Raw genomic sequence first — 14,626 nt, 5'->3', positions numbered from 1 at the left:
CGGCTCCCAGCCGGCCGGAGCCCTAGCGTGCACCTGCGGTAGCGGCCCCAGGTGGCTGGAGCCCGCGTCGCCCTCCCCTGGCTGGGCCGCGGAGTCGCGGCGAGGACTCCGGAGAGCCGGGAGTGGGCCTGAGCCATGGTGAGTGCGCGCGGTCAGGGCTGGGCTCGAACAAGCCGGTACCGGCTGGTGGTGGCCGCGGCCCGGGTTCCCCCGCGCGGTCCCCTCACCATCCAAGTGCCGCCCAAGTTACCGCCTTTGGCCCCGGGGTGGAGGGGGCGGTGGCTGGGGTCCCCGCGTCCTGTCCCATCCCCGCGTGGGTCTGGGTTCTCGGGGGTGACCAGATGGGCACAGCTGCTATCCACCGGGGGGTCGGGGAATGTCAGGCCCGGGGCAGCTCCTCCCGGGGGACAGTCTTGCGGGGGGTGGGGAGCATCCTGGGGAGACCTGCTTAGGGCCCTGGGCTCGGAGAGATCCCCTGGCCGGTCCTCGATCTCTAAGTGACCCGACCCCAGCTCTCGTTTCCTGGAGGGACTTTAGTTGTCAGCCGAGCAGATGCTGCTATGGGGGGGGGGGAGCCTGTTCCTGCCCTCTGGGTTCTCCCTGAAGGAAGCAAAGCCCGAAGGACAGACACCCCCCGCCCCCTCCTCCCCACCCCTCGTGAGCTTGTGCAGCGACCTGCAAAGCAAACCGCACTGGAGACCCACAGCGGGCCGGGGGCCAGCGCCCTTCGCCCTCGGGAGGCTGTTCCGGGAGCGGTTCGGAGAACAGGTGCTGGGGGGTGGATGTCCCACGTGGGCGGGTGGCCGCGCTTGACCCTTGACTCATCTGCGCCTGTGCTCCCGCTCGCCCTGCCCCTCCCCGGCTTTGTCACCTTAGCAAGATTTATTTGGTTATTCGAGTCTCGGATTTTTCAGTAAATGCAAAATACGTTTAATTAGTAGACTTTGAAAGACTAGATAATATCTTTGCAAAGAAACCGGGGAGCAGCCACCTTCAGGGAGATAAAAAGACCTAGTCTTACATTGCATTTGCTGAAAATTCTTTTGTGTCTTTTTTCTCTCCTGGAGCATGTGTGGCTAAGTGTGTCACATCTGTTGTTTTCTTTTTGGTGATGACAACTGGAATCCCAGGGCTTAGCCTAGAGGATGCTACTGGGGAAAAGAATCTAAGAGAAATAGAGAAAGCCTCCCTCCGACTGTGAAATGCAGAAGCATTTCCACACACAAAACCTTTGGCCTATTAACTGGTGGATGACAAGGACTCACCCAGAATGTCAGCTACGGGGAATTTATGACTGTGGATAATTCTATTCTGTTCGGTATTATTGGACTTTGGAGATTCATGCTAAGTCCTGACTACCTGGAGTGGGGGTAGGGGTCGGGCCCAGTGACCCCAAGCTTAGTAAGACCAGCCATGAGACAGCACAGGGAGGACATGAAGTGGTTTCTTTCTGGAGATTCTATCCTGTGCCCGTGTCCTTGCCGGTCCACACCATCTGGAGGAGGAGCGCGTGTGCCTAGAAAAGCTACAGGTCACTACAATGTGTGTGAGGTGGGTGGTGATGCCCTTTCTCAGGTTATGCTGGCCACTGCCTTGAGGCTGTTTCCAAATAATAGGTTTGGGTTGGGCACGCACAGAGGTGGTGCACTCAGGGCGTAGTTTGTGCAAACTGAGAAAGTCTGTCAAGGTCAGACTTAGAGGAGGACTCTTTTGGGGTCTGTCTCCTAGAGAAAGACTTAATGAACATGGGGATTCATTTGGGTTGAACCTTAACTGACTCCAGCCAAGAGCTGCCTGGCTGGTGAGAACTGAAGCCTGAGGAGGGAGAGTTTCCGACCGCAAGTCAGGGAGGGGAGGGCGTGTGTTGCTCCAGGATTCATCCCTGTGTCTGCCTCACTGGGGCCTGACCAGCAGAAGGCTGGCATTTCTGCAGTGAGGCTTTGGACCGCACGCCTGTGAATGTGGGTCACCTTCTGAACGTAGTGGGTTTTCTTTGAAAACAGTGGACAAGGGCAGCCCCGGTGGCGCAGCAGTTTAGCACCGCCTGCAGCCCGGGGTATGATCTGGAGACCCTGGATCAAGTCCCACGTCAGGCTCTCTGCATGGAGCCTGCTTCTCCCTCTGCCTGTGTCTCTGCCTCTCTCTCTCTCTGCATCTCTATGAATAAATAAATAAAATCTTAAAAAAAAGAAAACAGTGGACAAGTGAGTGGCTTTATGTGAGCTGATGGCATCAAATGATTTTCTTCCCTTCTGATTTCTATATCAAATGCTGCTGCTGCATAACTTGTCTCCCTACACATTTGGCCTTTTCAGTTCCCTGTTTGAGTGTGTAGGATTTTTATTTTCTTGGGTGAGTAGAAATGGATTGAGAGATAAAATATCAGAGAAGAGAATTCTGGAAGCATACAACAGTTTTCTTCCTTTCTTTGACAAGAGAACTTCCAGACAGGAGATGGGTGTATTTAAGCTCTCAGGTTAATTTTTCACTTTTCCCATAATTTTTTTTAATATCAATGCTTGTCTCTATGGAGTTATGAAACTTAAAATGTATTATTCCTATAAGATAATTCTTATTTTAACCAATATGAGGAAAATTACCTTTGGATAATGCAAATCTTTGAAAATCATACTGCTTTGAATGGGTTAGGTACACCCCTAACATGTGAAGTATCCTACTCATTTTTGAAAATACTCCCCAGCTTGAGGGGCACCTGGGTGGTGCAGTTGGTTAAGTGTCCGACTCTTCGTTGCAGCTCAGGGCATGATCTCCGGGTTGTAGGATCCAGCCCCGTGTTGGGCTCTGTACTCAGTGTGGAGTCTACTTGAGATTCTCTCTCTCCCTCCGCCCCTCCTCACATGTCTCTCTCTAAAAATATATATACATCTTTTTTTTTTATTTATGATAGTCACAGAGAGAGAGAGGCAGAGACACAGGCAGAGGGAGAAGCAGGCTCCATGCACTGGGAGCCCGACGTGGGATTCGATCCCGGGTCTCCAGGATCGCGCCCTGGGCCAAAGGCAGGCGCTAAACCGCTGCGCCCCCCAGGGATCCCCATCTTTTTTTAAAGCAAAATATATACATTTCTCTTTAGGTAAAGTAAATAATGTGTGCAAAGTTTTAAAAACTCTGTGAAACATTGAAAATCTAACATAAGATATCTCCCTGCCAGCATATCCTGGTCCATGCCAGTCCTACCCCAGCCACCCTCAGACAACCAGTTTTAATATAATATTTTCTTGTTCGTTTTTATCAGTGTTTCTTTCTATAAAAAGAAACAAAAGTGCAAAAGCTTTTCTTTTGTTGTGGAAAAGGTAACGTGATGTACACAAGGCAACATGATTTTCTTATTTGTTCTCTTGATAGTCCTGCAGACCTTTTCATATGTCAGAGGGCTTTGATTTTCAAGTTTATGCAACCAGATCTCTCTAATTAGGCACTTAATCTACATCTAATATTTTTTCTACCAAGGTTTGTTCATCAAAACTGACTTTTTCATATTACACAGTAAGCAAACATTCGGAAAGTGTTATTTTCCAATCTTGATTAATGCTTTAACTTTTATGGTGAAATCTATCATGTTTAGAATGTGCATAAAGTTTTATTGGACATTTAAAACTAATCACAGTGTGGGATCCCTGGGTGGCACAGCGGTTTGGCGCCTGCCTTTGGCCCAGGGCGCGATCCTGGAGACCCGGGATCGAATCCCACGTCGGGCTCCCGGTGCATGGAGCCTGCTTCTCCCTCTGCCTATGTCTCTGCCTCTCTCTCTTTCTCTCTCTCTCTCTCTGTGTGACTATCATAAATTTAAAAAAAAATTAAAAAAACTAATCACAGTGTAAACATCCATGGATTCACCACCTAGATTCATAAATGGTATGAATTACAGCCTAAGGTAGCTGTAAGAGTCTCCTGACATGACCCTCCCTGAACTTACCACTGTCTTGTCCATCGATGACCACTGTTGGCTTCTTTGCTTAATCTTCATAAATAAATGAATGAAATCTTTTTTATTTCTTATTTATTTTTTAAAAAAGATTTTATTTATTTATTCATGAGAGACACAGAGAGAGAAGAGGCAGAGACACAGGCAGAGGGAGAAGCAGGCTCCATGCAGGAAGCTCGATGCAGGACTCAATCTCAGGACTTCGCGATCACAACCTGAGCCAAGGGCAGACACTCAACCACTGAGCCAGCCACGTGTCCCAAGTTAACTCTTTTTAAAAAGTCTTGTCTATTTATTTGAGAGAGAGAAAGAGAAAGAGAGAGAGAGAGAGAGAGAGAGAGAGGAAGTAGGGGCACAGGGAGAGGAATATTGAGAATCTAAAGCAGACTCCCCTGCTGACCACAGAGTCTGACACTGGCTGGATCTCACAACCCTGAGATCATGACCTGTACTGAAATCAAGAGTTGGGCACTTAACCAACTGCATCACCCAGGCACCCCTGTCTTTCACATTTAAATCTAGAATAAAGTGGTTATTGTTCATGGACTAGTTGGGAATACAGTACATTTTTCCCAGTTGGATACCAATTTCTCCCTGCCCCATATATTAAAGCGTGCATCATTTCTGCTCTTGCTCTGCAATGTTTGTTCTGTCATTTATCAAATTTCCATATACATAGAGGTCTCTTCAGGATTATTTTCCTTTCCATGAATCTATATTTTTATCCCTATATTAATAACATTGCCCAGATTACTGTGTTTTCAAATTCCTTGATGTATTTGGAGAGCCCCTACTCTGTTATTAAGAACATTTTGTCTTTTTTTTTTTTACATTTGTCTTTCTATTGGGTTTGGAGAAGTTTTTGTGAAGTCCCAGAAAGATCTGAGAATTTACTAGAATTTTATTAATGCTACAAGTTTCTTTTTTGGGAGCTGACATCTTGGTGACATTGAGTTCTTCCTTCCTTCCTTCCTTCCTTCCTTCCTTCCTTCCTTCCTTCCTTCCTTCCTTCCTTCCTTCCTTCCTTCCTTTAAAAAAGATTTTATTTATTCATGAGACACACACACACACACAGGCAGAGGGAGAAGCAGGCTCCATGCCGGGAGCCTGACGTGGGACTCGATCCCAGGACTCCAGGATCACGCCCTGGGCCAAAGGCATGTGCTAAACCGCTGGGCCACCCAGGGATCCCCATATTCACAGATATATGTAGCCATCACCAGAGGTTTATGGTTTTAGTTCATTTTCATCACCTCCAAGGAAACCTCATACCCTTTGTCTATCACCCTCCATCCTGCTCCTGGCCATAAATAACTATTGGTGTACTTTTTGCCTCTTGAGAATTTCTTATTCTGGACATTTCATGTGACTGGAGTAACATACTTTGTGGTTCTTTCTCCTACAAGTTCAAATCTATGGCTAAGTCCCTCTAGTGACTTTTTTCAGTTATTGTGCTTTTCAACTCCAGGATTTTCATTTGGTTCATTTAGAATAATCTCTGTCTTTTTATTGACATTATTTGGTGCATCATTGTCATCATATATTCCTCTCCATCTTTAATCATGATTGCCTTTAGTTCTTTGAACATATTTATAATAGTTACTTTGAAGCCTTCTTCTGTTAAATCCAGTATCTGTTTGCTCTCAGTTTCTGTTGCCTGTGTATTTTTTGCTATAAAGATCACAAGGTTTTTTTTTGGGCACACCTTGTAATTTCTTGTTGGAAACTGGACACTATAGATAATGTATTGTAGTGTCTTTGGGTACTAGCCCCTATCCTCTGGGGCCTGTGACTGTGTTTGCTGGGTGACTGGCTGGATTATTTTAATCAAATCTATTTCACTCCCCTCCCAGCCCCTTCAGTGTTAATTAAGCCTCTGATGTTCCTCCTCAGTCACCTGGGGATGGCAGTAGTGTTGGCAGGATTTTCTTTTCTTCCCACTGTTAAGCTGTTAAGCTCCATTAAATTGTAGGCTGACTGCTTTATTGTTTTGAACATGCCATGGGGCACACGTTGCCCTATGGACTAACCCAGTCAAATTTGGACTCCTTTGAAGGAATAGCTTAACAGATCACTGTTTGTTAATTATTCAGACCCTTGAAAGGCTCCTCCCAGCTTCCTCTTCCCCTGTTTCTCCCTGCAAACAAGGTGGACTACAATTTTTTTTAAATTTTTTTTATTTATTTATGATAGTCACAGAGAGAGAGAGAGAAGGCAGAGATGTAGGCAGAGGGAGAAGCAGGCTCCATGCACCGGGAGCCCGACGTGGGACTCGATCCCGGGTCTCCAGGATCGCGCCCTGGGCCAAAGGCAGGCGCCAAACCGCTGCGCCACCCAGGGATCCCATGTGGTGGACTACAATTTTACCTGAATCTTGAATCTCTTCCCTGTTGACTTTTCACTACAACTTGCACTGTTTTGGAGAGCACCCTTAGGCTTGGGATTCTCCATCTTCTCCTGTAAATGAAGTGGGTTCTTTGAGAAGAGACTAGGAGCTGCCTGTTTTACAGCCTGCTTTTCTTCCTCGTCAAAATCTCTGGGCCAGGGAACTGCAGTGAGATGGGGACAATGACACACTTATTTCTCAGTGACACTTCACTTTAAGAGCTGAGCAGTAAGTGGAGGAAGGGCAGTTGACTGATGTCTTCTCAGCTTGCCTCTCTTGGGTGTGGAACCTCTGCCCAATGAGGCAGAACAAGAGCAATCAGGTCCCCAGTATTCTCATCAACCCTGTACCCACTGTAGAGCCCACATTCCACAAGTAGGAGCTAGTGGAGCAGAAAGCCTGCACCTGTCAACTGCACTTGCTTGAAGCTTAAACTCAGTAACAGCTAACGGGGGCAGGGTGAGAAATGCTGACATCCTCCTTCCCTGACTAGGGACAGGAGCCTGTAGTTTTGGCCGCAGTCTAAAAAAGGAGTCTAGGGAAAGAGAGTGGTCTTGGTTCACATACCAGACTGTTAACTCTTCTTACTGAATTCTCATAGAACTTCTTGAATACCTGTTTCTTCAGCTGTATGCCCTGGGGACTATTTCTAGAGGCTTGAAATGATGGTTTTAGAAGTAATTTCCTTTAAAGGTCCACAGTGTACCGCATATTGTCATACAGTCGTGTTCTTTCTTTTTCTTTCTTTCTTTCTTTCTTTCTTTCTTTCTTTCTTTCTTTCTTTCTTTCTTTCTTCTTTCTCTTTCTTTCTTTCTTTCTTTCTTTCTTTCTTTCTTTCTTTCTTTCTTTCTTTCTTTCTTTCTTTCTTGTATGTGTGTTCACTTTAAAAAATTTTTCCAACTAGTGTTGTTATTAAATGGAAAGGTAATGGGTTTTATTTTCATCTTGTGTTTTATTCTAGAATCTTGCTAAAAACCTTACTCTTTGGTTCTTTGTGTTCTTTTGGGGCCCAAAAGAACTAACAATGCATATACTTGTTAGTGCTAAGGGTAAGAATGATCTTCCTATTCTTTTGTAATTCTGCATGTTTGTTTATTTTCAGGTGGCACTAGATTGGATCTCTAGTATAATCTTGACTAGGAGTCAGGTAATGGGAACGTAGTTTTGTACTTTTTTTGGTAGAAAACAATGAACTTGGGACACCAGGGTGGCTCAGCAGTTGAACGTCTGCCTTTGGCTCAGGGCGTGATCCCAGGATCCCGGGATCAAGTCCCACATCGGGCTCCCTGCAGGGAACCTGCTTCTCCCTCTGCCTGTGTCTCTGCCTCTCTCTCTGTGTGTCTGTCATGAATAAAAAAATAAAATCTTTTAAAAAAAGAAAACAACTTCACTCCATTTGTACGTTCTCTTTTGAATAATATTTTTTAAATGATGCCCTTTATTGGGCTATGCATCTTACCATCAGTTCCCCCATGGTATGAGATTCTTTATGTTTCTGTTGAGTATTATAAAATTGCTTTCATCTTAAGATTATTTCAGGTAAATTGTATTAATTGATTATAGAGTTTCATCGTAAAGTATAACACATGCCTAAAAGTACATAAGACACATTAGACGGTCCATGGAAATAATAAAAAATAAACACCTGTGAAATAAAATCCAACCCTAGACCTAGAACAGTTCTTAACATCAGACACTTCACTGAGAGTGATTCCCTCCTCTCCAGATGCAATCAATATCTTGAATCATGTAGTAGTAATATCCATGCTTTTATCGCCTGTGTATCCATCATTAAATAAAGATACTCTGGGCAGCCTGGTTCAGTGGTTTAGCACTACCTTTGGCCCAGGGTGTGGTCCTGGAGTCCCAGGATCGAGTCCCGTGTCAGGCTCCCTGCATGGAGCCTGCTTCTCCCTCTGCCTGTGTCTCTGCCTCTCTCTCTCTCTCTCACTGTCTCATGAATGAATAAATAAAATCTTAAAAAATAATAATACACATATAAGTTAAAATTAGCATGCCTCCAGAAAAATGTCTTTATGCGCCCGGTTGGACTTGTGTATTTTGAATGGAGTACATCAAGACAGGGTCAGCTATCCCACATTGCTGGTTGAGTTTCCCCCTTGGGCCTCTCACTGTTGGTGAGGAGAAATGAAGGAAAAACTCCTTCAGTGTGTTTTTATTTATCAGAATCTCATCAATACTTAAGCTTGTGGCTTATGCAGTGCTAAGAGATGTGGTGGGCAATAAGAAAAGAGGTAAAATCATTTTTGTCAAAGAATTGATCATCACAAAATAGTAATATATTTGTTTCATTTGTATAGCACTTCTCTAATTTCTCCAATGTGTTTTGGACTATTCTAGACTTTTCAAAGCCAGGGATCACACAGGAAGGGCCACAGTAAAAATGGAGAGAGAAATAAGTTCAATGTGTTAATGATATGTTAAGACTATGATACAGAGAATGAGTGTGGACATAGATTAGATGTGGGGAGGCTAAAGAATCTTGTTTGAACTTCCTGTGAACTTGAGTCCACTTTCCCTGTGTTGTCAGTGTCATTCATTCTCCTACAATTATGTCATTTGTTTTAGGACTCAGTGGTCTTTGAAGATGTGATTGTGGACTTCACACGAGAGGAGTGGACTCTGCTGAAACCTGCTCAGAGGAAGCTCTACAAAGATGTGATGCTGGAAACCTTCAGGAACCTTGTCTCAATAGGTAAGGAGGCATCAATCCTTCATTTAGTTATATAGAGAATAAGTATTTATTATTCATTAAGCCTATTTCAAGATTTGGAATATAGAAGGAAAACACATTCATAAATAAAACAGGCGAAATCACAGCTGTCATGGATCTAGAGTCTACGTTTCTCTGTGACAGTAAAAATCTATATACTAAACTGTGTTTTTTACTTTATTGTTTAGAATACTTAGGGTCCTTCAGTGTCATTAGTCTGGGTATATATCCATGGGTCACTTTGTGGGCATTGAGAAGTTTGTTGTTTGAAACCTTGTTGTTTTCTGTGCATATTAAATTGCCTTCATTTTGACCTTCTGTGCCTCTAAATAATGAAATTTTGAAACAGCTAAACTAAATGTATTTCTTTGCTCATATGTGCCTTTCTTATAAGATTTATTCACTGTTTTGTTTTAGATGATGAGACTCAACTGAAAATCAATGGGTCTATTTCTCAGCAGGATAGTTTTGGAGAAAAATTATCCAATGATCAGAAAATAGCAAGGTTCATAAAAAATGATTCCTGGACCTCCCTTTTTGGAGAAAATTGGGAAGACCAGTGCATTGAAGATAAGTACAACAATGAGGAGGGACACTTGAAGTAAGTTGCATTTAGGAGAAAATTCAATATCCCAGTAGAGAATCTTACTATTTCATGGAATTAAAAAACAAAAACAAAAAAACTGATAAACCTAGCTCCAGATTTGTTCATTCACAAATTCCTCCCTTTTTTCCTTCATGTGACTCAGACATTGAGCATTTGAAAGATAATTCAGTGGGAAGCAATTATCAGGGGACCCTATATGAGAAATGCTGTTGTAATAATGGGCTGTGCTTAAGTCCATTCCCAAAGCAGCTAGTTTGTTCCACTTTGAAATAATTCTGACGGGACAAAAAACCCCACATTAATACAGAAAATGGTATAAATGTAATCCTAGCAATCATTAACAAATATTAATAAATCATAAATACACAAACTATTAATAATGTGCTCTCCCCACCTTCTTTTTTCAAAGCAGAAGTCATATGGTGGAGCGACTCTGTGAAAGTAGCAAAGGTAATATGTGTGGAGAAGCCATCAGCCATATTCCAAACCTTAAGCTGTACAAGAAAACTCCTAGTGGAGTAAAACTGTATGAATGCAGTCAGTGTGGAAAAGTCTTCAGGCATCGTTCATCTCTTAAGAGGCACAAAAGGAGTCACGCTGGATACAAGCTATATCAGTGTGAGGAATGTGGGAAAGCCTTCAGTTGTTCTTCATACCTAAGGAATCATGTGAAAACTCACAGTGGAGAGAAACCCTATGCATGTAAACTTTGTGGAAAAACATTTATTCGTTCCCATTCCCTCACTGGACATATAAGGAGTCACACTGGAGAGAAACCTTATGAATGTATGCAATGTGGGAAAGCCTTCAGTTGTCCTAAATCCTTTCGAGTACATGTGATGATGCATAATGGTGGGAAACCCTATGAATGTAAGCAGTGTGGAAAAGGCTTTAGCTGTCCCAAGTCTTTTCGAGTACATATGATCATGCACACTGGAGAGAAACCCTATGAATGTAAGCAGTGTGGGAAAGCCTACTGTTGGCTCACATCCTTTCAGAGACATGTGAGAATTCACAATGGAGAGAAACCCTATAAATGTGAAAAATGTGGGAAAGCATTTGGTTGGCCCTCATCCTTACACAAACATGTCAGAATGCACGCTGGAGAAAAACCTATAAATGCAAGCAATGTGGAAAGGCCTTCGGATGGTCCTCATCCTTCCAAAAATGTAAGAATGCAGACTGGAGAGAAACCCTATAAGTGTGATACGTGTGGGAAAGCATTTGGTTGGTCTTCATCCTTACACAAGCATAACAGAATGCACAATGGAGAGAAACCCGTAAATGTAAGCAATGTGGGAAAACTTTCAGGTGGCCCTCATCCTTCCAAAAATGTAAGGATGCAGATTAGAGAAAAGCCCTATAAATGTGAAAAATGTGGGAAAGCATTTGGTTGGTCCTCATCCTTACATAAACATGTCAAGAAACACGGTGGAGAGAACCCTATAATTGTAAGCAGTGCAGGAAGGCCTTCAAATGGCCCTCATCCTTCCAAAACCATAAGGATGCAGACTAGAGAGAAATCTCATAAATGTGAAAAATGTGGGAAAACTTTTAATTGTCCCAAATCCTTTCATAGTCATGTGAGAACTCATAGTCCAAAGAAAACTTATAAGTAATGTGAGAAAACCTGATGCAAATTAATTTGTGTAAAACTGTATGGAAAATCCACACCAAAAGAGAAATCTTATAAAAGTTACAAAGATGGTATCTCATCCTTAATGTGGACTGCTAGCAAGTGAATTTCTGTATCTCTTCAACTAAACATCAAGATGAGAATTCTCAAGTATTCTAAGTATATCTATATATAGTACATGAATTTTGATATATTATGGATTTTTTCATTCATGAATTCAGGTGATATTTCTGTTTCCATTTTGAAATGTGATGCAGCCATGGGTGACTTGATGTGTTTTAAATATGCATTAGGTTTAATTTTATATAGTTTTTAAAATTATTCGGTAAGTATGGGGCCTTTAAGCTACTGTAACATTGGTATTTGTTTGGATTTTCTTATGGGCCCAGTGTGTTCCAAACTGGGTTTCACCTTCCCATTACATATTATTCCATCTTATTATCTTCCTGAGAGAACCTACAACTTTTAAAGTTGGCACTTCTTTGCTTACACAAGGTATGTATTCTCAACACCTTTTTTTTTTTTTTGGCTAGAGGATCATTATTCCATTTTTCTGGCTTGCAATTTTGTAAATATGTAAGCTGGTAAAAATTTATAGGTATGCAATGGTCTTGAAAGAGTATAGTTTCATTTAAACTATTATTTCCATCTGCTGCTGTATTGTCCTGGCTTCTGGTTAGGAAGTGGACAACACATTTGAATTAAGAAGGGAGACAATGAGGGGCACCTGGGTGGCTCAGTCAGTTAAGCATCTGCCTTGGACTCAGGTCATTATCCCAGGGTCCTGGGACCAAACCTCACGTGGGGCTCCCTACTCAGTGGGGAGCCAGCTTCTCCCTCTCCCTCTTCCCCTCCCCCTTGCTTGTGCTCTCTCTCAAATAAATTTTTTTTTCAAATAAATTTTTTTTAAGGAAGAGAGACAATGAAATCTAGAGGGGAGATGGTTCTGTTAGATAGTGTTCTATCAACACAGATAAGGCTAGGAACTACATTTCCCAGGATGCCTTCTCTATATGGTCCCATGATAGAATTCTGTAAGAGCCTAGCTTGCATGAGATTTGGAAGAAACAATCTTCAGCTTATTGAGCCACCACCATGTGAGGAGATAGACAGATGCATAGGGGCTTTGTGGGCACCATCTCCAGCTTATTTTCCTGATTGCTAGTCTTGCTGATCAAAAGTGTCCTTAAAATGAACAACTGCATGACTCCCATTCTGTCAGAGGGGTAGGCTTTCACATCCACCCTACCAGCTTTCCCATCATGGATGCACCTCCATGGTTAGATGTCTACAGCTTGCATTTTCCTGAAAGCCCTGTACTGTACTGATTAGGACATCATGGCTGTTGCTCTTATCTAATATGTTCTGACCTCTCTTCTCTGGATCGTAAGATATTCATATCACATCTGATTTGTATGGTGAACAGCTCATCCTCTTAATATTTCTCATGCTTCTATGTTTCTGATTCTACTAGAACAGATGCAGTGTTGCATCAATAACAACATATGGGACTGTGTTTCCCTCCAGCATCATTGAGCAGCTACCCCAAACCAGTATTTCTATGAAATAAATAAGCATTACTGACATACTGGGCAGACTATGTGGGTTTCCTGTTACTCCGCACTGACTACCATCCCTCAGGGTGTGTTCAATTATTAAGATTGAGCATGTGTGGTTAGATACAATGTGTTTTTTGGTTGAACAAATGCTGTGTTTCTGAAAAATATTCTATTAATTGTTTTCATATGAGTTATGTACTTTATATGTTTCTGAGAAATCTTATTAACTATGTTTTCAAATGTATACTAATAAATGTCAATCTCTTTAATTTACTGAAAATACAGTAAAATATTGCAACTCTGAGCTGTCAAATCAACCTTGTAACTGTGAATTTAAGATTTGTAGAAATTTAGGCAGTTTTCATACTAGTGTATTTTATTTGTATATAGTGTTATAATTGTTTCAGCATAACTTCTTATTCATAATAGTAAAAACTTTAATAGTTTTAGCAATTTAATTAGGTAGCAAATAAGTCTAGCAAATGATATAAAATATTCTGATGAGAAAGTATTTTAAACTTTGTTGGAAAATATAAAAGCAGAGTGAAGTAAAATATAAACTATGACAAGGGAGCTAAAAGGGGTGAGGAACAAAGGATAGAGGTCTCAGTGAATGAGAATATCATCAATTCATGTATATTTACACTACCTAATATGCCTTAGATCCTTTCTGGAAGTGTTCAAAAGTGTTAGTAAATAGTGGGTGGTAATACAGGAATAATTCTCCACTCGTTATCAGTAATTATTTTCCATAAAAGTGAAGATATAGTTCAGCCACTTTTTTGCAATGGTTAAAAATTTTAAGGCATGTCATGTATGTTTATGAGACTGGACATGGGTATTTGGGATCAGAGAGTTCATATGGATTTGAAGCACAGTGTATGGGTGTTTATATTTAACATCCTCATGAAATAATTTGAAATGGCCTCATATATTTGGTATTCTCATCTTGGGGCTCCATTTTGCTTGTTACAGGTATTCTTTGCACATGCTTAGACTTCCAATACACATTAAGAAAGAAAAATATAACAGTATTTTGTTTAATTAAAAGGGAGATAAAGTCCAGTCTTCATCTGTTTTTTCACGTTAATTGTTGTTTTCACAGCACAGCAGAGATTAATGTAATTTCATAATCCTTATTACCTCATTTGATCACTTCTCCCAACATCCTTCCAATTGTACAAGTGACAGAAGTTGGCATGGAAGCAGGGTCCTGCATAAGCTTATGCACCTGATAATAGTGCATAATTATAATGGAGCCTCTCTATTTTGAAGGCCTAATGTGTGCCACCGCCTGTCCTGGGCACTGTTGGAAATTTGAAAATCTCACAATTCTAGAGGACAAGGATATTTACACAATTTTCTTTTTTTTTAAAGAGCTTTTGGTTTTTTTTTAAGATCTTATTTATTTTTTCATAAGACACACCAGAGAGAGGCAAAGACACAAGCAGAGGGAGAAGCAGGCTCCATGCAGGGAGCCGGATGCAGTAGTCAATCCCAGGACTCCAGGATCACACCCTGAGAAGGCAGATGTTTAACTGCTGAGCTACGCAGGTTGCCTGTAATTACACAATTTTCAAAACGTAATGTTAAATTTTAAACATGTATTCAAAAGACTATATTCTGGAAAGAGTAAAGGTAAAAGGAAGACTAGATCAGAAGGTTAAGAGTGGGGGGACATTTGGGCACTAAGAGGTTGTTTCCTGGGGGCGGGGATGGAGTGTTCTGTATTTTTACTATGGTAGTACAAGTATGAAT

At 41.8% G+C, this 14,626-nt stretch overlaps 1 protein-coding gene across 1 annotated transcript; it reads left to right on the top strand.

The window, feature by feature from the left end:
• On the top strand, nt 1-13,148 carry ZNF556 (zinc finger protein 556). Its single transcript, XM_038567880.1, is given in 8 exon segments — nt 1-138; nt 8,922-9,048; nt 9,484-9,667; nt 10,086-10,783; nt 10,786-10,837; nt 10,839-11,110; nt 11,113-11,173; nt 11,175-13,148. Coding segments are annotated over 8 exon segments (1,515 nt in total). The 5' UTR covers nt 1-135; the 3' UTR covers nt 11,293-13,148.
• The last annotated feature ends 1,478 nt before the right edge of the window (nt 13,149-14,626 follow it).

Source organism: Canis lupus, chromosome 20, assembly GCF_011100685.1.
Source record: "Canis lupus familiaris isolate Mischka breed German Shepherd chromosome 20, alternate assembly UU_Cfam_GSD_1.0, whole genome shotgun sequence".
Lineage (NCBI taxonomy): Eukaryota > Metazoa > Chordata > Mammalia > Carnivora > Canidae > Canis > Canis lupus.
Note: the sequence above shows the minus strand (reverse complement) of the source record. Positions and strands in the feature narration are given on the sequence as shown.